The sequence below is a fragment of the Toxoplasma gondii genome, chromosome XII (genome assembly GCF_000006565.2).
Source record: "Toxoplasma gondii ME49 chromosome XII, whole genome shotgun sequence".
NCBI classification, from domain to species: domain Eukaryota; phylum Apicomplexa; class Conoidasida; order Eucoccidiorida; family Sarcocystidae; genus Toxoplasma; species Toxoplasma gondii.
Genome location: NC_031480.1, coordinates 1,786,325 through 1,810,701, shown reverse-complemented (window position 1 = coordinate 1,810,701; position 24,377 = coordinate 1,786,325). Strand labels below are relative to the sequence as shown.

The following is a 24,377-nucleotide window of genomic DNA, read 5'->3' as shown; positions in this document are numbered from 1 at the left end:
AAAGGCTTCAGGTCTACTTGTCACATTACAACGTGCTCCAGTAGACAGGAACGATATCCAAACAGTACACGCTGGTAGCTCCGCCCCTTCGTCTGCATGGCTATGCCCCTACTTTTTTCCTAGACCCCCACGAGTTCGATCCTTCAACGGTTTAAAGCCTGCTTGAAACACAGCTGAGAACGGCAATCAGCTGCCGTTGATTGTTGAGCGGATGCCACACGGTGTGTGAAGGCAAACGGCCATATGCAGGACTCACCGTTCACATCGCAGCTGCAAGCAAACAGACCGTGCTCGAGTCACATCTTACGGTGTCGCTACTACGTTTAGACGTCACACTACATCTCTACGCAATACTGCACTCATTTCTTCGCCAGGAACTCGAGTGATTTTCCACTTTCCTCCACTCCTGATGGCCTGCAAAGGGCACCACAGGACATTCTAAGGTGTCAATCACATTCCCCAAATAAGCTGTTACAGACACGGTGTTCCTGTTTTTCGCATTTTCGTCGGTGAACGCCTTGCAGAGTTTTCGTCGAAGGCATTGATTTTTCTGTGAGTAGGTCAGCCGTGTAAATGCCGATTCTATGGATAAGGATGCTTGTCCCGAGTGAATGCAGTCTCTTTGTGGTATATGTAAAACGCGTAGCCTTGGTTGCTCTGCCTGAACCAATCAGCACTAATCGTATTTGGCATTCTCGTGGAAATCGCCAAAACTATTCCCTTTCTGATTTGCCGACAGTGCCTTGTAATTGAAATCCGTCGTGTTTGTTCCCCCATCCCGAAGGCAGCGATGTCGGATTCCTTACCATATTTCGACAGTGTTAGCATATCACACACAGCCACAACGAGCTAACCATGTTAACCGGACATGGCCAGTTACCCCTGACAAGGGCCGAGTTTTCCTCCATTTTGCTTAATTCGATGCATTCACGTTCAGAAGGCGCTTCACACTTCGCTGGCCTTACAGGCCGTAAGTAACAACCGTACGCTGTGGAACGTGACTACCACGGTTCTTTTCTGTACACTCCTCTCCGAAGGGCCTTTTGTGTTCCCCTTCTTTATGCAGATCAGTCAAGCGATGCATGAATTTCCGCACTGTGTCTCAGGGTTCCCACACCAATCGCTGTGGTTCAGTCGATAAACAACACCGATTGGACCGGAGTTGAAACCAGCAATCAGGTCGTTCCGGCAGTTCCCGTGCTTCGATGTGGCCGTCGCAGACATCTCATAAAACTAGAAGCCCGCTGCCGGGCAGGTGATTGATGGAAAGGTTATTCGTTATGGAGGGCGCTGTGGTTTTGTTCACCAACACGAACGCCATCTTGTAGATGAATTGTCTACGGGCATCATTGTCAGAGATTTAGTGGAAGGTTCGTCGTGATACCGTATACAGGCGTTACAAGATACTGTACCACCTCCCGGCGGAAGCAATTGTGTACATCCCCACGGGCGGACTTGTGAGTTGTCGGCTTGCTCTTTCGAGTGACACTACCTAGTTGTGGCTCGCGTAGTTTTCCCAGACAAACGGATGGATGGGCGATTGTGAATGTGTGTACTAGTACACCGGCTTCGTGGCTACTCAACATGCTTGTTGATCTATCTGGTGACGGATGACACAAACCTTCGCGTACGATCCGTAAATGTGCCCTGGAGGGATGCGTGGCTCGAATATATTTATTTTAGCAGTACTGAATTTGGTAATGATCTATTTAGACTTACTGGTACACATTTCAGTGAAGAAGCAAGATCGAGACTGGTGGCGTCGTGTATGTATGGCGGTGTCTGTGTGTGGCCAGGGTCTCTCAAAAAAGAAAACAACAACACGCTGTCTCCGCTCCAATGAACTGGCTATTGTATTGGTGCTTTCGCGTCGGCTAGTCGCCACGAGACAAGACGACAATGACCGACCCGTGAAGCGGAGAAGCGTTTACACTAATGCCGTTGGATAACATGCGCGTCACTACAACAGGAATTCAGAGTGCCGAAAGAAGTGCTGCATCTCAAGATGTAGAAATAGCAGAGAAACGTAACGATACCGTGGCTGCCAGCCAGCGCGAATGTGCCAGCTTCCGTGCGCGTGTGGTGCTGGACGAGAAGACTTCGAAGGTGTGACAATGGCCGCGGCGCATGGCTCACGCTGGACCACAAATGGTGGTCCCTTACATTTTGTCTCCTTTAAACCGCATGATTTACTCGTGGCAAACTTAAACGACTGTTGTTCCTTTGCCTGCGTGTGCTTTCTCACTGCATGAGGAAGCAGGTGTGGTACGGAAGAAGTGGTTTGCGGTAGCATTGGACATCGATTGTAGCAAAGATTTTACTCTGAAAACTGTGATCCGGCCTTTTCCATACTATTCCGAAGCATGCATCCTTGGATGATGCCTCAGTTCACGCTTGCATGCGCGCAGAACCGAGACTATGCACCAATTGTTAGACAACGCTGGGTAGGGAGCCTTCGCTCACGACGATACTGGCGCTTCTGCATTAAAAATGTGGCCATATTCGCCCAAATATTATCCGTCTGAAAAACTTCGCGATGTCAAAGGTAATCGCGATTAACAGCAGAGACCGTCCTTCGCTACGCTGGATATGACTTATCGTAGTGCAGGCGCTTCAACTACCCTTGTGGCACTTTGTATTCCTGGGCATCCGACTAATTTTCAGATGGAAGTTAAGCCTACCTGCTAGACGAACGAACACAAAAACCGAGGCAAGCGGATGAAGGTTTGCCATGTTTCCCGGTGGCCGAGTAGGTCAAAGTCACTATACATAGAGTTAACCACACCAGACAACCTGACACGTCCGACTGAGAACCCTGCCGTATGTGGTGCCCGCCACAATGAATTTCCGTTTTAGAGTCTCATGCGTCATCTTGATTTTCTCCGGAGTCCTGTTGGAGGCGTGCATTACCCTGGTAGTTTGCTTCGTAAACAGTGTTACTGAAGGTCTTACTTCCAACGAAAACAAGCCCGTTGGGAACGCCGCGAGCGGCCATGGCTCTCTCCTTCCCTCTTTTTCGCAGCCCTTTGTCATTAAAAACAGGTTTCCAGGCAACGCTCGCCTCACTGCCCGAAGTGGACAGTTCAAGTCATGGTTTTGCTCTCTTGACAAAAAGTGCTTCTCGTCCAGGCTAGCCCCGCTGTCTGACTTGGAACTGCTTGGCAGGTCGTTCAGCATCGGCAATGAGTTCCGACATGTTATGGCTTTCTTCGGTTCTTCCTCGAGGTTTAGACATGAAGACACTAGCGTCCTGCGTGAAGATACTATCAGGATTTCGCTCTCTGCACATGACGCACAGGGCATGCTCTCCGTCTCAGAAACCACCACGACCAGCTGCTTTTCAGAACCTTGCGCAAAAGTGGGTTCTTCGGGGGTGTTAGACCTTCTACTGTATCCTGGCCACAAGAAGACCCACCCTTTGCACGAATCATCCGAAATTAGCTTCACTGACCTTCCCGCGAGTAGCAAACATACTGCTAGGGCTGTTGTAGACAGTTGCCAGAGGTCTCGCAGAGGCAATGACCATTTATATAGTCTTGGTGGAGGCGCTCTCCTTGTTTGCCCGGCGGTTTGGGAAGTGTCGAAGGCAACTGCTGACTACATAACGCCATTGTATTTCTACAGAAGACAGAAGTGCGTGGCAAAACATAATGACGCCACCGAATTTCAGATGCTGCACAGCAGCCTCCCGGGACTAAAACTACCGGGAGCGCCTCCGAGGCGGCTGTCAGCTGCAGAGGAAGAACGTGTTTTTCCAGGAGCACAGCTGATACCTGCGACGGAAGACGGAATAGGAAACTGTAAAGCAGACCGTGGAACGTCCTGTGGTCGCTTCGAGGCGCAAGGCCTTTTCGTTGATCCCCCCATCCTAGTAGTAGGTGAAAAAACTGTCTTCTTGATTCAGGACATACCGATGATACCTGGTGACGCCTGATTGCTTGGTCTGGAATTAGCGCTGAAAAAAACTTGGGGCAGTTCGGTGACCTGATGTTTTTTTGCGGTAATAGCACAAATATCGTTTCGCTTATTTAAAAGCGTGAATGTGGATCTGGCGCAGCCGCTCTCGTTTCATCGCCACTACTTAGCGGACAGGAGACACCGTCCGTTTTGTTTCTTAAGCATGTGTTCGTGCGCACGGTTGCTCTAGACTAATATGCCTTATACGCAGTCCTACACCCTTTTAAAGAAGAAAAACGGGGCATAAATTGGCCTCATGAAACACGGAAATGTAGTGCCAGAGATGAGACCGTGTTTGTTCGCTTGTGTATAGGGGCAGAGTCGTCTTGGGTCTTATTGCCAAGATACACGATTCGAGTTGTCCAGTAAGTCAGAGTGATCGCTTGCGAAAACTACGGTTTTCAATGTTGACTAGGTCCATCAACTGTAAGACGCATAGCCGCCCAAACGCATGAATAGGGGTCGGCATCCTTTCTAGAAAAACGCCAAAGGCAGTGGGAATGATCCTAGACCCGCTAGTGTGACCCCCAATATCCTAGTTCCATTTTCATCTGGATTTTGTTACCATGTTTCCAGCTACGACGGATTTCTTCAAGTGGTCGTTTTACTGGTAAGCATTTCCAACCGCCTGCTGTCGGCGTGCCAACGTGAGATACCATGTTTCCGGCCGTAGCAGGCGATCGCCAAGTTTACAAGCGACACAATGGTTGTCACTCTTCTCTTCGAATTTCCACCCTTCACGTCCTGACTGTCGCACTAGCGCAAGCCCTTGTCACCTCAATTCGAATGCATTCCTGTGGTCCGCGTATGATGGTTCTCGCGTGGCTTCAGGACCTGCCCGAATTGTGCCACACCCCTGAAGAGGGTTGTAAACGGCTATTCGGGAATGGTGATCGACGTACCAGGAGAAGCAATATTCGAGGCGGCAATGGCTGCAAAGCGTGTTGATCCGTCACTCTCAGTGTTCAAATTTACTCTGAGAGTGGACTGGGCTTACAACTGGGGCATCATCAACAAAGGCACAGGCACGTGGCGGTTCGATTGGTTTGCTTATGGACAGCCAAAACAATTGGCCCAGACACAAGCAATCGGTTACGGCGTTTCAGCATTACGGGGCGGCAGCTGAGAACTAACATTTGCCTAAGACATGCGAACGAAGAAAAGAAGCAGCAGAACACAGTGTGAATTTGCAAATGCATCAGTTCGGCCCACACATGCTGCGTTTGTAAGCATGTGCAGAACAAAAAGAGGTGCCGTAGCGTACCTCTGACGTGCAATAGCCACTAGTGACGAGTTCCCTCGCACAACACTATTGCTGGGGAGGTAACAGCATCGACACATCTTTGTGAGGAAAGCTGAAATCGCGAGGCAGTTGTAAGGAGACAGACGACGTGTGTGGAAAGCTACAGCCCATCTGGACCACGGCGTGAAAATCCTTTCATGAAAAAGCGCACGTCAAACACTGGTCGAGCTATCATCAGCATTTTGCCTGCCCCACAAAATCAGAGTTCGTTCAAGAGCTCCAACTGTCGCGCAGTCTGGCATGCTTCTCTCAGAATGTTGCTTCGCCCTGATTTATACCCTGTTGGTCTCAGCCTCGGAGCAGCTGTTTTGCATCTGAGACACCGAATGTCCTACCAAAGTGCAGACAGAAGCTATTGGCATCCCTCTGTCTTTCCTCTTCAGTTGAAAGAGCTGCTTCTGTCGAATACAAGCCTTTCGTGCCATACTTTTCTGTGGCCGACGGCACAGTGTGGACAGTAAAGAATGACGCTAGACGGTTTTCGTTTAGCATCGGAGTCTACGCGTGTGCCCCGCATGAGAAGACAGTAAAGTGGTCGGTGCGGAGTGAGAACGATCAAAGACCGGCAACGGAGCTTCTTGAGATTGAAGAGAACAGGACTGATATGCAGTTCACTGTCTCTGTGGCTCCAGTATCACTTTTGCCAGGCGAGCGATACTTTATAACTCTTGAAGTGTCATACCCGGACTCCCCCACTTACAAAGGATCCACCACTGTACAAATTGACGTCGAGAAGCCTCGTTCTCCTATAGCGCACCTTCAGGTAAGAGGCGAACTGCTTCGCGACGGGCACTCTTCGTCGCTGCACGAAGGGTGAACATAATAATAAAATGCAAAGGAGGTGATGATGCTGTGTCGCTGGAGTGTCTCACAGAGCCTGGAATACAGCGTGGCAGGGCCTCTATTATGAATTGATAGGTTCCGACCTCAGAGACGAGCACCATTCGAAGTCGCGGCTGCCGGTGGTGAAGGTTTTGTCATGCGTGTTCTGTCTACTCCATGAAAGATGACTCACCGGTCCTTTTCACTGGATCCTGCCACCATGATGATTCTTCGTTCCACTCGATTATTTCCAGATGGACAAGCCACGCAGTTCAGCCTTGCTATCTCCACGGGTTTTGACTTGCCACTATACAGCCTACCCCTTAACATGAAAGTTTCCTCCAGAGCAGCAGTGAATCGGTAGCCTTCATTCCCGTACTCCGGTATGACACGGCGGCAGTAGCGCGTGCCTCTGTTACACGGTTTCACGTGCAGATGTGTCAGCTTCTTTGATCAGGATGAGTCTTTTGGAGTTCGTGCACGATTGGACTCATTCGAAGTGATCCCCAGTGCTGACTCCAAGAGAAGGCTACCAAACAGATATTCTTAGATCATTTTCTTTGAGTTGCTGCTGTCCCGTCTGGAAACTGGCTTGGTCGGAGTGCAGATGCCAGACTCTGTTGACGCGTGCGACGCATTCCAGATTGACGCATCTGCCTCCATAGGTAGGTTTGTCGCATAGCTGAGGAAACGCCAAGGAAAGCATTACTTCTTGCGCTTACCCCAGAGCCCATTCCAGAGGCAACACCAGAATATGCACACCACCAGAGTCACATACCTTCTCCGATAAAGCAAAGGATTGTTATTCCATACCTGTGCCTGCATCCTGACGCTGCCGGTAGATGTATGAGACCGTATAAGTGCGCCGGAAAAAGTGCAAATCAACGTCTCAAAGCTGTTCAAGGATACCTTCCTTTTCCCTACGACCTGTTTACCTTTTGAGGTATCTAATGTAAAAGCGTTTGACCGTATGAATGTGCACCGGCTTTTGCAAATGCGTGCAGCGAATGCGCCTGACAGCAGACTGGCAGCCAGTTGGTACGGAGAACCTCAGACACGAAAACCTACAGGATGGCACGTCGGCTATTCACTACTGACAGACAAAGGCCCTGTCATTTAAACGGCTTAGGAAGCACACGAAAAACTAGGAGCTTCCCTCTTTGCCCCTTTCGTGCTGTAGTAGGGTCTTAGATTTGATCGTTGTGGTCGACGCAGAAAAAATACAATATTGTCTGCGACAGATCCTCTTCAACATGCCCGACACCATGATAGGCGAGAAGAAAGGAAACTGGAGATTCAACTCAAGCGGATGTACACCATATGTGATCACTGGGGGTAGTCACTTAGATTCATCCATTGTTGGCAGTGTTTTTTCTCGAAACGTGTGGCTCAAGATGTGAACATCGCTGAGACGGTCAGCGCAACGCTCTTTCTCATTCTCTGGAAGGATGGTTGATGCCTTGTATCATTGTCTGTAGGAAGTGCCTCTCTGGCTGCAATGCAGCCATCAACACCTTGCTACAACGACAGGAGAACATGCTTCGGTTCACTGTCGGCTCTGATGTAGTTTTTGCACTGGCAAAAACACACCGAGGTGGCAACACGGGCGGCAGCACGTTTCGCCTTCAGATACAGCTGACATTGGCAAACTCGTATAAAATGACATCGACTGGTAGGGATGGAAGGCAGAGCTCTAGTGGGTTTTCCCAGTTCCACACTAGAACCTAGCTCAGATATCTTTTATCGAAAAACGGAGCTTGTCTCCCTTCTGTGCTCGGTTCACAGTACTTCTTTGTTTCGAAGTCGAGGTGTTCACACTCGTTCATCAAACAGAACACATTACTGATTGCCTACGTTCTGCGTCTTTTACAGTTACAAGCATCACTCGCATTGCCGCCCATCTGCAACCTCCTGTCATAACATCACTGACCCCGACTGCCGCCTCAATTTCACACACGGCCCCATACACCATGGACGTGAACTTGAAGTTCTGTGCCGTCGCTGAATCGGTCGAAAACGAGGGGCTTGACATTCGGTGGACTGTCAAGTCCAAGGAGGATTCGCGGGATTTGAACCAGATCCTCCAAATGAGCAACAACGCTCTTAGAGGAACCTTTCCTGCCTACAGCTTGAAGCCGGCAGCGGATTACACTGTGAACGTTGCCGTCACATACCTCGACGATACGCGCGTGAAGACCTACGCATCGTTTGAGATTCATGTCCTCCCGGCATCCGGATTTCCCCCGGTAATACATTTGCAGGTAGGAAGATGGAATCTCTCCGTACAGTACCTACCTTGAGTTAAACAACAAGCTCGGGGGCCTCTAGGGTGCCGACGGCGCAGAGACGCCCAACGCCACCCCAAGCATCTGATATACAGTCATGTACAATCTATTATATACTTCAGGTTCGGTCTAATTCCCCGTTGCCCTATATAGATGACATGCATGTTTGTACTTCGAGATAATCGAGACGACAGAACGGGATGTGTGCTTAAAGAGACGGAGTGTTTAACGGGTTGCGGTCGTTGCGCCTACTCCGCGACTGAGGACTGTGCTGGAAGCGTCAAATCGACATTCGTTTCTCAAACAGACAAACCAATCAGCCACCAAGAGCTGCTTCGTTCGTGTGTGGTGCAGTACCCGACAGTAGTGCGGAAATGCCAGACAATCCATCTGGACGCGACCACAACAACATGTAAGCGACCGCACAGCATTCGTGTGGTTACAGCTTCATCTGTAGCAAGTCTGACATGGCCAAGGAATGGTTTGCAGAACGTGTCGATGGGCTACATCAGCAGAAGGCAACTGTGCCCACACAGCGCAGTTCTGCCTCGATTCTCCCGGTGGCACTTCCTACGGTAGCTCTCCAGGCTTTTTGGACACAGCCCTGGCGGCCGCAGTGCAGACGCCGGCCAAATGGCTGAATGCATAGCAACTGTGCGGTTCTCCTGTGGTGTGTAAGCAGCGTCCGCCTCGGAACCAGGCCTCACCGTCCGATGGTGAGCCTTTTGGTAGGACGAAGATAGCTGGTACCTGTGAACTTTCAGCTCTGTCGAAACGATGGCTGTTTCGCCAGGATGAAGAGAGGCATTTGCACTGTCAGCCATTTCTGCCTGCATGTTCGATGTGCCGACGTATTTGGCCATTACCCCGGAAGGCTGTGGGGATCATCACTCTGGACAAGCGGGATATACGGGAGAGAGCCCTCTGGGGAAGTACCAGCAACGCAAGTCACAGAAGCCGAATCTGCACTGACAGAAACACTGGAGGACTTTGGGCAGCCGCTTAGGACCAGACCTCAGGCCAATTCGTTCGGGTTCACAGAGCACTGGACACACATACGTTGACGTTGGAGTTAACACGCTGGGCATGACTGTTCCAGGGGTTGCGACGCTAGTGACTGTCCACAAAAAATCAAGGAACTTGCCGAAGCAGAGAAGACACTGGCTCTGGCCATTCCCGACGACATTGTCTACGCCGTCGTGGAGCAACTCCTTGGCTCCCCTGCATCAGCGGAAAGCCTCACGTTCACCATTGTCCTGGAGGTGCAGGACAGGGACATGCGAACAGCATCTGGTAAGTCGCCTGGTCTATCTGTATATGAAGGATGCAGTCGATGCTGTCGGCAGACTGAAACCATTATTCTAGGAAGTGGTTGGGGACTGGCAACGCGTTCGCATGGTCCACAACATAGGTCGGCCATATTACGGCTTCCGCCACCGAAAGCAGCCTCGGAAAAAGTTCTGGTTGGAGCGTCACGATCACACCGACGGTTCGCAAGCTGTCTGCATATCGGCAATGAATTCAAAGTTCCCTGTCGTCTCTAACAAGAGAAATATTGACAAAAAACACACACAGCGTCTGCAGATTCGACTGGTCTGGCTGACTGTCACGACGGCCGTCCAGAAGCAGCAGAGATCGACCAGTCCTGTTAGTCACGCGAGCGTTGGCTTTTCTCCACTGAGTTCGTTGACTCGCTGCATCTTCTCTGAACCGTACGCATATGGTGACATCTGTGCATGGTTCAAAGAACGGTGGGAGCTTTCCTGGCCCAGGCGTCCACCTTTCCGTCCTGTGGTGCGAGCTGCCTCGAGAGTAGGCAGTGTTTTACTGTCATTTCAAGTGCAGTGAAGATGGTGTCCATTGACGAAGTAGAGCCACTGAAACGTGAAACTTCGTGCATTAGTGCAACTCCTAGAACATAGCCAGCATGGAGTAGACACCATAGGACATTGAAATTAAACAGTTTTTGACGGAAAGCAGCCACTGATGCCTCTTTACTGAGTGTGACGGACGGTTGCATGCTGATCTGTGAGTGTTATTGATGCAGCGTCGGCGACAATAATGCTAACAAAAGATCTTGCACCTCCGACTGTATCGCCCACCACCGATACATCTTTCGAACTGGCGCCGAGTCAAACTGCCACTATGGGAATAGCAGTTGCCCAATGTCCTCATTTGCCTGCCGCTACCGGTCCAGCGGCTCAGGTCGAGTGGTCCGTTTCTCCGGATGGACAGCCGTTCAAACTTGACGCACTTGTCGAGCTAGATCGGGACACACCACCTCTGTCCGCAACAACGAAAGAAAACAGCCTTGTTCGTGGTCTCGCGTACACGTTCGAGGCTCGAGCATTTTACCAGGGCGCCAAACATCTGTCAAACTCTGTCGCTTTCCTCGTAATGGTGGATCAAGCGGGAACTGTGCCGCCATCAGTATCATTGACTGTAAGTCCAGAGGCCAACGGCTCTGTTTAAGTCACCTGTGTGGTCACATTGTTTTGTTCGACAGCTCACGCTCAGTTTCTCCATCGTACCCTTATACATTCGATGAGCGTATGTGTTCACCATTTACGGTTATTTTCACATAATCAAGTAGTGCCCCCCGCTTCGTGCATGGCCAGAATGCTGGACGGAAACAAAACAAGAAAGAAGCGATAGTCCAGAGTGTTGTGTAAAGTAGCCATAGTTCAGGAGTGAATCTGGGTTTGTGCATGCGGGCAGGTTCGGGGAGATCTGTTGTAACGTAAGCCAGTTCGGCGCTTGTCCGATTCATACTTATCGAGGCAACGCTCGCGTGTGCCGCCTTTGCTGACTGACGGCTGCACATCTCTCTGCCTCTGAGTAATCTCCTGCTGGATGTGAGCAGCTTGCTGTCTGCTGCTCGGGTGTAGCCGACTCTGCCTCCGTCTGCGACCCGGACCGACCGGCTCACATACGCAGGTGGCGTATGGGGCACTTACACTCTTCCCTTGTGTCTCTGCAGGGACCAGAGGATATCGTCTTAACAGCATGCGAAGGACTTTCCGTCCACAGCACAGCGTCATGTAAGCGCTTTTCTGTACAGTTCGCTACAGAAGAACCCATGTAGCGATTTACAGCTTGCATGCTTCGGTTGGGCAACAGACGGGATTCCGCAGCTTCAGGTTGACCTTTGACCCAACTCCACCCAAAGGCATGCGTAATCGAAAGTTCGCCATCACAAAGTGTTTGGATTTTTCTTATATCCTGTGTGCTCTCAGCTGGTACCACCGACGACCCGACTCTGCACATTTACTGGTACAGCTGAGACGACACCCAAACATGATCCGCAGAAGACCGTACTTTGCAGAAAAGCAAGCAGTAAAATAGGAACTCATTCACAATGACAACCGTTTCAGCAGCGTTTCGTCTTTCACAAACATGAGTCCAGCGAATTTGTAATGCTTGAAATGCCTGAACATGGACATGGCTGCTGGATCAACACACTTAATGTGTATGTCTCCTCTGGTACACAGGATTTGCCTTGACGCCGAGTGTCCCGCGGAATACATCAAGTTCTTGGAGAGCCAGTCGGATCACACGGAGCTCTTTATTCCTCCAGACATGGTTTATAAACTTGCAAAAGCGAACCGACAACCTGCGGCGACCACATTTACACATAGACTTGGTGTCGTTGTCCTGAACTCGGACCGTCGGCAAGCAACGGGTATGGTGACAGTGGTTCTGCCAAAAGGGCCAAACGTAAAAAAACATTAGAAAACTAGTACAGATTTGAAATGACTTTTTTCTGCACCAGAAGTTCTGCCGAAATACTTATAATGTGCTCCAGATATAACGCACGGAGAGTTCTATCTGAAATATGCAGGGCTCTCCGCGGACTGTATAGTGCCTATGCACGTTCAAATTCTCAGAGACAGAAACTCGCAAGTGAACGAAGACACTGACTCGCGGTTTGCGTTCACACGCATCTAAGTCGAACAGATGACCTGTTGTCGAGCTTCGTAAACTCAGCCACAGAGGCCCACCAGCTTTTCAGTTATGCCTCCAAAACCACTCGACGGTTCCTTACCCGGTCCATGATTGTCCGATAGCCTGTCTTGGCAATCTCTTGCAGACCACGTCCAAATAGAAATTGCGACTTACCCAGCCACGCCAACTCTCCAACCGGCAGGACCGTTAAACTTTAACATCAACGCTGCCGAGGCAGTCACCATGGCAGTATCCGCCAGCTACTGTACCCACGCTGACGACGCCACCTTCATGTGGGAGATAAAAAGCGATTTTGAGAAAAGGCCGTCGGACGAACTGCTCACAGAGAGTCTAGATGGCCACAGAGCGACCGTCGCAGGTGGGAAGTTGATCGCTGGAGTTACATATACAGTAGTGGTGTCCTTGACATACGGCGATCTCCCCTCGACAGCCTCACTTCTGTTCGAGATAATCGTCGCTCCACCCGAGCAACCAGCAGCTCAGCCAAACGCAATTGTCACGGTGAGCGGGCATCGACAAGTTTCAGCTCTGTTTTACTCGTATGCGTGCGATAAGCGTGCATTCCCACGAACTACAGGTCTTGGGTGTGCAGAAACTGTTGTTCTTAGCCGCTTTTGTGGGCCAAGTTGTCCACGAATAGGCTGTCTTGCAGTGCTTCCGAGGGGAGGCAGTCACAGGATCCGATAAGGTTTTTCTTATAAACTGGTAGTTCTGTCAACAGTCAAAGGTGGTGCCACATACATTCCTGTGTCTAGTGTACGTGCCTCATACCACTTGTTACTCGGTCGTTGCTCGAAAGGGGAAGTGACAGGGAACAGAGACCTCGCTGCTCGCGATTGCTTGCTATCCCAGCTTAACGAAGCGGACGAATGAACAGCTGCCCGCATCAATTGAGATATGCGCCTAAGACAGCTACAAGAAGCAATGAGAATCGATCTTTTTCATTTAGTTTCAACAGTTCTTCTCTGCTGTGTCTCCCTGCAGGGGCCTTCAGGTATCCAAGGGGCCTGTGACCCATTTAAACTGATTGGCACACAGTCACAGGGTAAGCGAGGGCTAACGACCGACTGGACACCGCACCGACCGATACAGCCTATAGTGCTTCCATCAGGAATGACAACTGCAGTTCGATCCTATTGAAAATATGTGAGCTGTCACTGTGCTCCCGCTTCAGCGCAGACGAATGATGCCGTGCTGCTAGCTAGCTGGTAAGCTACACTTGCCAAACCGCTTGGATAATGATCAGAGAAGCAGTGCAAAATCACAAGAGGCCTACGCTTGCATCTGCATAGCCAACAGGTACCAGCAATGTAACAATGTAATCTTCCAATGAAACATGAGCTTCAGCCTCACAAAGGAATGACCCACATGAGACAGTTCACCCGGTTGTAAATGAATCTCACATTAGGTCCCGCCCAGACTGATCTCTGTATGTGGGGACGAACAGGAACTGCCTTGGACAATGCCCGAGCACATTTGTGAAAGCCGCACGGACAGCGAAAGAACTCACCCTGACCATGGACGCTGCAACGGTTTACCAGGCTGTGAAAGAATTCAAGGAAAGAAATCCATTGGTCAACACTTTCGACGTAGAATTCGAGTTGACTGTCACCGACTCCCAGCAAAACATGGCCCGATGTAAGTACGAATCGTTGGTAAGGAATTTGTACCCAACAGCCTGCTGACATAGAGAGTCATCACCCATCCCTGCAGTACGATGGATCGAACGGCCGCTTATTACAAGAGGGTGCTTTTTTACCCGCACGTTTTCAATGAGCGTGTATCTCGCAATTTTATGCAGCATTATGGATGCGGCCTGTGTTGCAGCCACCACCCGGGTGACTCTGCAAAGCTCGCTCACGCCTCCTATTCTTCGGGCAACGTCGCAGCAAACGTTAGAAATAGACAGCAACGAAGGTGTCACGTTGAGCGCGGCAGTCGACTACTGCGAACATGTGAAAACAGGGACTTCTTCCGGGCTAGCAGTAGAGTGGAGGTCGATAAGTGCCGATCCGCGGCCCTTCGAGGATCTGTTTTCTGTTTCCGACAACCAGCTGACCGCAGCAGCTGAGCCGGGGTCTCTCCATGCAGGCACTAACTACACTATCAAGCTTCAAGTCGCGTATGCTGGGGAGAGGCAACACACAACCATTGAATATACAATCCGCGTTCTGGAAGCAACTGTATTTCTCAGCTTCAACCTTGACACGCTCCATGAAGCACCAATTACGCCAGTGTCGGTGTGACATATGTCGGAAACGATCGGAAACAAGATGCGCGTCCCGCGAAACCGATTATCGCTAACAGGCTGCAGAAGAGAACGCACACTGTCGTCCTGCAGTTCCGTCGCACAGGACTTCCGAAAGGCTAAACAAGGCATGTACCCCTTCTCCGTATGCTTGTGAATGCTCTGGCTGATGCGTTTCAAAGTACGTGAAAGATATCAACTGACATTCGGGATTTCGTTTGGCCTCCTGAGGTATGTGAGGCAGCGCAGGTCTGCTTTTTCTTCTCTCTTCTGGATCCTGTATTACCATACTAATGAATCAGGCTTCCCTGTTTTCCTTTCCCTTCCTTTTGGCTCTCAGAGCGTTCTTCCCAATTGATCGGCTGGATTCTTGACTCAGCATGTTTCACCGTATATCACGTTTGAGGCTTTCAGTCCTTGTTTGCAGTACTCAGACATCGGTACCGCAAGCATGCATGCCTTGTGCACTTAAGGAACTTCATGTGAGCATCGTCCGCAGCAATGCTTCCACTCAGTGTTCAATTTTTGGCTGCCATCGGGCAACTGTCCAACCTGTTACTTTTATTGGCATCAGATTCGTGACGTGCAGCGACTAGACTGTGTCGAAACTACAAATAGCAGCTCACGCTACTCAATTCTTGCATCCAACATGTGCAACAGTTAGCGTTGGGGAACCACATCTTCCACCACCATCCTCTTGACCCGAAAAACAAAGTGCCACGTGACATGGCCTGAGAGAAGGAACGGGGGTCATGGCCTTAGCGCGGTCCACGGGGGGAGTACCTGGATTGCTGTTTGGCTTTGAAAGCTCTCACAGACTGCTCCTAACAAGAACTCTTTACTATTTTCGAAGCACTCCCTGAAGCTTTTGTCTTATTACTCGCCCACCTCGCTCGAATGCTGTTCGTCTCGTCTGTAGGGGGTGTGTCCTTTTGGTCAATGTAGCTGACGCTGTGATAGTAGCTACGGCGTCAATCAACTACGAATAAGTGCGATGGCTATTGCATCGGGCAAATGACTCCATTAGTTATACTCAGCTTCTCACTACTGGTATCACCCTTTCTACAGCAGCTGAGGGATGGCCTCCGCTGTATGAAACTTGATGCCGAGTGAAGTTCCGACAGTCGAAAACCTCTGCGGGTTGGTTCCCCTGTTCGGGGCAAAGCGGATTTCTCAATCTCTGTGCAAAACAATTATTCTACAGACATACGAGCATCTATGTCTCAAAATCGCTTCGCAAACGGGTTTGGCACGGGTTGGTACAGCTTAACTGCTGTGACTCTCGAAATTGTGACCAAGATATTCATTTTGTGTGTGATCACGAACTCGCTAAGGAAAGGGTCGACTCAAGCCCTCTGTCCTGCTAACGTTAATGGACTCCATTGATAATGAAAAAACAGCAATAACAGCTACTGTAAGCGGATGTGAAGAATCCAGAGCACATCTATAAAGACAAGAACAGGAATCTGCATCAGAATGAGAGCACTGGTTGAACTGTTCGGGAAGTTGCGTTTATAAAATGTTTCACGGCGTCAGTTTTGAAGACGACCATATCTTCAAAATTCAGAATACCCTAATCTCGCAACTACTGTCCTGGAGGATGCTCTTTAACGGTTCCGGAACCATGGAGCATCCTTGTGCGATGTCAAACTCAGCATAGAAGTTATTTGTCAACAAGGCAAAATGTCGCCATTTGTCACCGCGCTTCGGATGCAAACAAAAACATCACCAGACTTTCCAAACTCAGCTAAGCGGGTCCCTCTTTTCGCATCTGGCTGGTTCACTGCTCGGGGCTGCATAACCGCAGCTTCGAGTTCTGTGTGCCAAAATCTCCAAATATTAGAAACCTGCCTCCACAGAGAAGAAGATTAGCATTATAGAGAGTGCTTGGACTCTGTCCAAATACATAAAGCGACGCTGAGATGGCGAATGGAGTTATCGAGCACAGATCCAACTTCCAAAGCGAGGAGTTGGCAGAAAGCGTAAGCACACGCCGGGCATCCGCTTCTCGCACTTTCTTACGTTTAGCAAGATGCTGACTCCGCTTTCTTTGTGACGTGGTGAAGCTGTGACAACTCAGAAATCGCGGCTTTCAGTACGTTGTTTTTGCCTCCATGCGCTTCTTAGCAAGCGAATCCGAAAGTGAAGGCCGAAAGATGCCAGCTGGGGGCGGCAGCAACTCGCCTCGAGGGCGGTTGCCGACGGCTCGATCTGGCTTCCCCCGTGTTTATGAGCCACTATTTGAGAAGAAGTACATCGTCAAAGACGACTCGAACAAACCAGATTTGTGTGCCTCTTCACCAGCCAGTGCTCCGTGCTCGTTATGTACTGCCTGGCCCTTTGCATCGATGGCCACGCCACACCACCCCGTAAATGACGGCTCAGTTGAACCGCCTAACCCAAATGCCGGTTTGCTTTGTGGGCCTTCGAATGCCACAGACTATGGAAAAACCGAGAGCTCGCTTGATCAGGGCCAGCTTTCTTCGGCCAAAGCCACATCTTTCCTGGGAGTTTCTGGTGGGAATGGGGGAAACGGTGCAAACACTGACAGCAGCGCTGCAGCGGCGCCTCTGATTTCGTCTCATATGGAAGAAGCTATTGACCTTTTCTTAGAGGAGGGGAAGTTGCTCGAGGACCTCGATCGTGTACATGTCACAGAAATCTACAGTACATTTAAAGACCAGACAAACGCTCGACCAGGCTGCACCACTATGGGATCGAGCAGAGTTCCCATATTCTCTCCTTTTGAGGGTTCGACTCGTGCCCAAAGCATGAGTGAAGGAATCCCAAGACGATCAAGAGAGACCGTTGTCGGAAGAGATATGGATGGATACAAGGAGGGCAGCAGCATTTCTACAGCTTCAAGTAGGCGCACTGTGGTTTCCCCGGCGGCTCTGGTAGTTGCCGGGGGTTCACCAGGGGAGGCACGGTTTATGCTCCCTTCTTCTGGAGTAGGAGCATACAACAGCATTTCCTTGACGAAGGTGCAGCCTACGGCAGATAAACAACATGTGTTATTGACTGCGCTTGAGTGGGAGCGGTTCAGACGAATTGTGACCAATCTTCTCTCTACAAATATAGATCTTCGTTCCAAGTTGCGGTCTAGTCAACAACAGTTTCGGCAACTTGGCTACACAGAGAGTCTGGAACAGACCGTAGCCCGTCTGAAATGTGAAGAACTCCAGTTGCGGAGGGCTATCGCCACGCGTGAAGCCTGCTTTGCGGGCAATTACTCTCTTCGTGCAAAAATCTCAGCATGTCGGACAGGCCTAGATGGCTTCCAAGATCCTCTCCAGAAATACCAGTCACAGCTTCAAAGTTTACGCGACCTTGCGCGTGTTTTAGGAGAGTCTGTGAATCAGATGAAAGACAGACGGAAACAGATGACAGCTACGAACGAAAGCCTTATGACAGTCCCCCAAACCGTAAGTGTGGACTCACAACAGAGCGGCACACGATGGATTTGCCCGCAGGGATGCGCTGGGGTCCTGAAAGAAATTAGAGTGGCGGGAGGCAGGTGCTTCGTTGTTACCATTCATGTTCGCTACCCAAGCCATATGGAATCGAAAAGGGGCATTGAGTCGTCGACGCCCCGCAGCTCAACTCCTACATCTTGTCTCGATGGTTCAAATAAAAACTCGGCTAAAGTTCCACCCATGGCGGATACCTTCAGAGAGTTTGACGGAGCGTCCATGAAGCACAGAATTGGCCTCTGTCCCTCAGGAGAAGCCACTGGAGTGGTTGAAAATTGCAAGCAAACGGCGTCAGAGTTTGTTTTTACAGGAGAGTCGCCACATGCAGCTGCAAGCAACTGCCCTAAAACCCTGGAAGATCTTCATCGCTACTTTTGGGCTCGTGAACTTGCAGAGATGATCTCGAACAAAAGAGCGGAAGTTATCATCGTCGTTTATGACACCATGACATCTAACGTGCACATTCAGACGTTGAACATGCGAGAATGGCCCGAAAACATAACTCGAGAGTTTGTCCACGGCATAGTTCTACACATCTCATCGAATTTACACGTACAATCTATCTGCGCTTCGGAGAGAGGACAGGTACCTCCCGCAGACAGCTCATTGCCAACCACACCTGAAAAGGGGAAATCAGTGGGATTGACGTCAAAAGACGCGATCACACTGCAGTATAAGAAGCCTGTGAACTCCGGGGGCCTCAGGGAAACTGTTATTCAGGGTCATGTTGATGAGTCGTTCTTCGAAGAGATGAGTGAGTTTCTGGTGTATTCTGGATACCATGAGATTAGCGGCGTAGCCGACTTGGCAAAAGAGCCTACTTACTTTTTCGTGTGTATATATCAACATTCGGAAAGACTTCTTGTGGCTCGCTTGTTCAGCCCTCGGTCTTCCCAGCTGCTAGTCTTGTGGATTGATGTTGTCCATGCTAAAACAGAGTATATGAAGTTGCTTGAGTCCAAAGGCTCAGCTGGCAAGTTGTCGTATTATCGTAAAGGGCCAGGGGCTGTTGTCGAGGCAGAATGTAAAATGGAGGATGAGAATTTGCTCCTGAGTGCCGACCTCATTCGCTTTATTGTCTCTCGACTGAGCTACGAAAATGGCCGGCTGTTCCTTGTCCACGTCACGGAGAAGAACGATACAAGGTACTCGCCTCACCAGAGTAATCTCCAGTCTGAGGGCAACCTCTTGCCCGTGGCCTTGAACTCTCCATCACACTCGGTAGAAATGGATGGTCAACTTAAAAGGATGCCGCCCCATTGCCGGCAGCGTGTTTTTGAAGCCCTCTCGGTTGCAGAAACAACACTGCGTGGCCATACCACTATAACCTTTCGGCACCCCCAACTAGTGGAACGTGTTGTGGATGAGTCAGGATCATCTGGACGATCCAGTTTTGTTCTTGTTCAGTCCCGTGTAAGCCTGCTTCCACTGGAAGAGAGCGTTTCGTTTGTTGTGTATGACCCAGCAACAGCCTGGATTGCCGAGAGCAGCTTTCACCTGTTGGATGGTGTCGTTGTAGTTCAGTCCCGCCAAAGAACGTTCCTCCAAAAGCTTAGCCTGACGCAAACTTTACTGGATCAGCTTTTTGAAGAACTCTCTGCATCAGCTGTTGCTGGTTCCAAAAACATGAGGACAGACCGGGCCACTCTGTGTCAATATGGTGACGGACCGCCTCGTAGCATTGCAGACAAGTCAGCGGCGGCAGAAATCCAAGAAAATGACCAGACAGAGTTACAGACGTATCATGACATCGGAGGGGGCAGTAGTGGAGCAGAGTTGTTTCCAACAGCTGGTGAAGGTGCACGAAAGTATATTGCGAGCGACGACAAGTACAGAGAGAAGGACGAGGCTCCAGTTGATCAAAACGCAAGAGCAGTTGCAGCTTTATCAAGATTGCAGTGGATGGCACTCCTGCAAGAAATATATCGTGACATGAAGTTAACAAATAACTCACTTGTGCTTCCGGGTGTTACTCTCGGTCGTGTAACCGCATACTTATGATGCGTTTGCCCAGCAAGCGTCGGAGCGGTCTTCAAATGTCCGATGCTACCGCGAAATCTGGGGGTGTTGGCGTTCTTGCATCTGAGGCTGTCGACCGAATAGCACGGTCAAACGAGACCGTGATCTATTCCGCGCGAGTGCATTGACTCCGTCTTCTATCCGCACCGTTGCGTCAAACTCATAAACCTGAACCATCGAGAGGATGGTTCGAAATGCCAATGTCTGGTGTTGAACCTCCCGCCTTGCATCCTCGGATGTGTTCTACTTGGTAATTATCTTCCTCTGAAGAAGATACAAGAATCGCATGTGGGTCTTACTGTCATCACGAGAATCTCGCAGTACGTCGAAACTTAAAGAGGGGCACAATATAAACCAGAACATGCGAAGTGGTAAAGTGCACGAGGGCTGCCGTGACGAACCACGATTTAATAACTCCCAGACGTCTATCCGGTTTTAGTTCAAATGCGCACCGCTATAGAGTGCCCTTTTAGCGGAAAGGTGGTGCACGTCTGAACTACGGCAGCGCTTCTCAATAAAACTAAATCGCTGATGTCTCACCCGTGGTAGGGAACGAAAGTGTTTTTGACCTTTTGTGGCTTCGTGTGCATGAGACGAAGGGAATCCTAAGGTTTTCAGGATTGCCCCGTCACTTGTCTAGGTGCCACGAAGTGACAGGCCGGCGAGGCTGTGAATCTGAAATAAAAAAAGTGTTTATGGTCCCCGGAACGATGACCTGTAGCAGAGGGAAAGGATGAATAACGATCGTCCCCGGGTGTTTCTGAATGAGAGTAATTCACAGCACTTCTAGCAGTCACTACTTCTGCTTTCTAGCGATTGTGCCCTCCGCAGTGGGGTGCTTACTGCGAGTTCCTCTATTTGTACTTAATCTGTTGCCAGACCCGGAACGGATTTTTTACTTTATGTTTGGGCGTCTACAGCTTCTGTACCCCTACTCGTCGACTGTCGTACTGTCGGCAGAAGAAAAGGTCATGACGTATTGCTTCTGATTCACCACAGAGGCTTTGTCATTGGACCCGCCATGAGGATAGTCTGCCAGGTTACTAGTATCCAACACCGCTACTGGCCGTAGAGCACTCGCCGTCGGCGGTCATCATGGTCATCATGTAATTGTAAAAATGCGCAGCTAGATACTGCAGAGACGAAAAAAGCATCCTGGACCCTGGGGGCTGTATAGCATTCTCATCTTCGGGAACACACAGCAGTTTTCAACTATAAGCGTGGTGATGGATCAACCGTTATATAGGCGAAGGAGTCCAGCTAAATGCTGCAGAGATGAGCGATACAAGATGGAGCATGCATTTTTAGTGGAATTTTGAAAGCATGGTGAAACAGCATTTCTCAACTATGAGATCTATAGGATGGATCCTTCGTTAAGTCGCGTATGGAGAGTCAAGCGATCCGCGGTCCGACAAAACAAGGAGCGAAGAAGGCGGGACTCTCCCAGTAGCACGACAGCGCAGTTTGAATCTCATTCGACATGCGGCGGTAGGGAATCCAGCCGAGTGAGACATGCAGTTTGTTCTAGCTTATTCTGACTGTGGTTACTCTATCCGGGAACACCTGGTTGTGCCACTTTGTTCCTCTGTCATGTACATTCGCAAACGACCTAAGCAGTTGCTTACCGAAAGAGTTCCTCTGTCTGACTCAATTGTTTCCACCGATCGCACTTCTCATGTGCCACAGAGCGGGCATAAGCACGCTCGTTTTGGGGATGGAGACAAGGAAACGGCCATGCAGGCCACGTTTCGCACATTCTTCAGTGGGTTGAACCATGAGCCATACCATGCCTCAGGTATTTGCGTTCGCTGCATGTGCATCGGGAAATCACATGGAACTGGCTGGTTATAGTACTTCGGTAGTCTCCTTCCTGATGTTAGTCTGTACAGAATACACGGATCGGATTCTTGTTGGCCTGGCACCTGTTTAGTAACTGGATGGACGCTTTTCACGCCAGCTGGTGAATGTAAGTTTCACTTATTCCATGGAATCCATTTGGAAGTGCTTTTTTTATTTCCAGTACGACGAAGGGAGTGCGACAAGTCGCGTCAGCGCGTTACTGTGTCCCGAGAGTCCGACGCTTCTACCGGCCACCTTAAGGGGGATGCTCAAAGCTCGAAAAGCTTTGAGGGAGAAACTGCTTCTAAGACAGATGAAAGATCTTTGCCTTAACTCGAAATTTTGCTGGATGCACACTGAAACGCGCTTAAAGGCATCTTCGAAAAAGCTCCAATAAACTTCTGTGGCAACCGTCGTACCGGCTCCAAGTGCGCGTGAGTTGCGAGCGGTTCCTGCGTTTTAGGGTAAGACAACAGAAGGGCCTCAGCAACAACACCGGAAAATCTAGGTCCCCCACTTCTTGCAGCCAAAACAGAAGCTGCCGTCCTTGTGTCTTGCCATTTGGCTGATGGTGCACCATGCTGGCGATGAACAGCAACTTTTTCATCGAGTCAGACTAGTCACCTTGGAATTGGCCGGGCGACTCTGTGCCCCGACGGCCCGCGCCAACAAATGTGGGGTACCCGAGCGCCTGTGAGCCATTTCGCGGCCGCGAATCCTTACTCGAATTTTTTCTTCGGATTGCAGAATGTGTGTGCACGCACGTAATCTGACCGACACGGTTTTGCTGAAGCAGTTCGCAGGTTGAACGTTGGGTGCCACATCTGCTCCTGAAGTGATTTGTTCTCCGTGGGATTGAACGGCCGAGGGGGGCCGAGTTCGGGGGGCCACTGGAAACAAGACAGGGGTACCGAGTTTGTTGACGAACCCCTCTTATGTCCGCTCCCCGTCGTTAGTGCGTTCAGCTCCCTTCTGAAGTACATCTACACGCTATAGTGATAGATGTGCTTGTTTGAAGTTTAAAGGAGGTAACTGCAACTGGGAGACTGCTCCTACCCTGGATCAAGTTGACTGTTGCATGTGGTTCGTTCGACGTGGCGACCCAACCGGCAAACCGACACTGTACAGAGAGCACGGTTTCTGCATCTTGTTCCGCGCCGTCGGGACGCCACACGTATGAGACTTCGCCATCACGAATTCCTTTCAATTTTGTGGCAAATTTCGGCACCAAAGAAGCAAGGTATTTCTCACCCTTTTTTTGGGAAACACTATTTGTGAACTGCTGCGGCACACGCCCGTCTGTGCACGTTGGAACGGTTTGCATTGAACGGAGCACGCGACCGGGGCCACATGCGTATTTAGTTTTCGTCCTCTCGATTCACTCGTTCTCTCTCGTGAGAAAAAAATGTGGAGGTCCTCTGCTGCAAACCCAAGGGAGCGCGTGGTTCTCCTTGTGGCACTCCTTATTTCTGCTGCTGGCTCTTTTTTCCCGTCTGCCAATGCGGCCACTGAAAATCACCTATCTCGCAGCCGGCAAGATGAAAGGGCGGCGGCTCCAGAGTTGTTGAAAGCCTCTCTGTTTAATGGCGCTGAGGCAGCGAACAGTGCAGAAAGGAATAAGGTTCAAGGACTTGGTCACCATGGCGGTTTCCAAAACGGGGCGTCGGCAGCACCGGTTGTGGTGTCGTACGACGCGCCGTCTGCAAAACAGTCTACGATGCCCCGTGAAAATAAAACAGTGGCGAAACAAAACGGCGCCCTAGGTTTTTGGAAACGGGTTCCAGGTTGGGCAAAGGTGCTTGGAAACAGCCTCGCTATTGCCGTGTTGGTCAGTCTGGCCGTGAAAGGCAAACAAGTCAAGAGACGCTGCCAAACCTGCCTCCTCAAGAAGAGACCGTAGAGTCTCAAGATGCCAGATCTGGCTCTCTACAAACGCAGAAGCTCTCCACCGTTGCGTTCTGCAAGTGGATCCTTCTGCTTCGGTGAGGAGCGAGGGTGATTAGGAGTCAGCGAGACTCATTCCTTCCAACGCACGCCTCCGCGAACAGCAAGGTTTTCTTTGCGACAGTCGTCCAGACACACACATGTTAACCGTGAGAAGCAGATATATCCTTGTCAGTGATCAACATACAGCAGAGCAACTCGACTTTGTTGCCCATGCTGTTGACGCAGGAGTGCTAAAAAGGCTCGAATTTTTCAACCGTAAGGGATGATTGAGCGCATCTGCTTCACTGCAAACGTGAAGCAGCAAGTCATGCATTAGATGCTTTCGAAGAGACTGCGTCATGAAATGATTTCTTAACATTTATAAATGACTGCAGTTGGACGAAACATCAACGAGATGCGGTAGAACCTTACCCGCGGCAGACAGTTTGTCCAGCTGGTTCCCGCTGAGTGTGAATGTTTGCGCTCTGAAGGAAAACATATTCAAAAAACATAGGGAACTTCAGAACCCCTAATGCTAC

The 24,377-nt window shown here is 50.1% G+C and overlaps 3 protein-coding genes across 3 annotated transcripts; all 3 read left to right on the top strand.

Moving 5' to 3' along the window:
• Positions 1 to 8,052: 8,052 nt before the first annotated feature.
• TGME49_217390 (hypothetical protein) lies at positions 8,053 to 14,579 on the top strand (the record flags this gene model as incomplete). The annotated part of the gene is made up of 13 exons (XM_002371265.1): positions 8,053 to 8,343; positions 8,722 to 8,779; positions 9,050 to 9,083; positions 9,467 to 9,660; positions 10,565 to 10,809; positions 11,348 to 11,408; positions 11,604 to 11,640; positions 11,859 to 12,049; positions 12,458 to 12,834; positions 13,318 to 13,378; positions 13,508 to 13,541; positions 13,781 to 13,975; positions 14,135 to 14,579. 13 exons carry the CDS (start codon positions 8,053 to 8,055, stop codon positions 14,577 to 14,579), a joined length of 2,223 nt encoding a protein of 740 aa, XP_002371306.1.
• A 2,350-nt stretch (positions 14,580 to 16,929) lies between these two features.
• Positions 16,930 to 20,655, top strand: TGME49_217380 (hypothetical protein; the record flags this gene model as incomplete). The annotated part of the gene is made up of 1 exon (XM_002371264.2): positions 16,930 to 20,655. The coding sequence occupies one exon, from the start codon at positions 16,930 to 16,932 to the stop codon at positions 20,053 to 20,055; it is 3,126 nt and encodes a 1,041-aa protein (XP_002371305.1). The 3' UTR covers positions 20,056 to 20,655.
• Positions 20,656 to 23,205: 2,550 nt separating this feature from the next.
• TGME49_217370 (hypothetical protein) lies at positions 23,206 to 24,374 on the top strand. Its single transcript, XM_002371263.2, has one exon. The coding sequence runs from the start codon at positions 23,318 to 23,320 to the stop codon at positions 23,810 to 23,812; it is 495 nt and encodes a 164-aa protein (XP_002371304.1). The 5' UTR covers positions 23,206 to 23,317; the 3' UTR covers positions 23,813 to 24,374.
• The last annotated feature ends 3 nt before the right edge of the window (positions 24,375 to 24,377 follow it).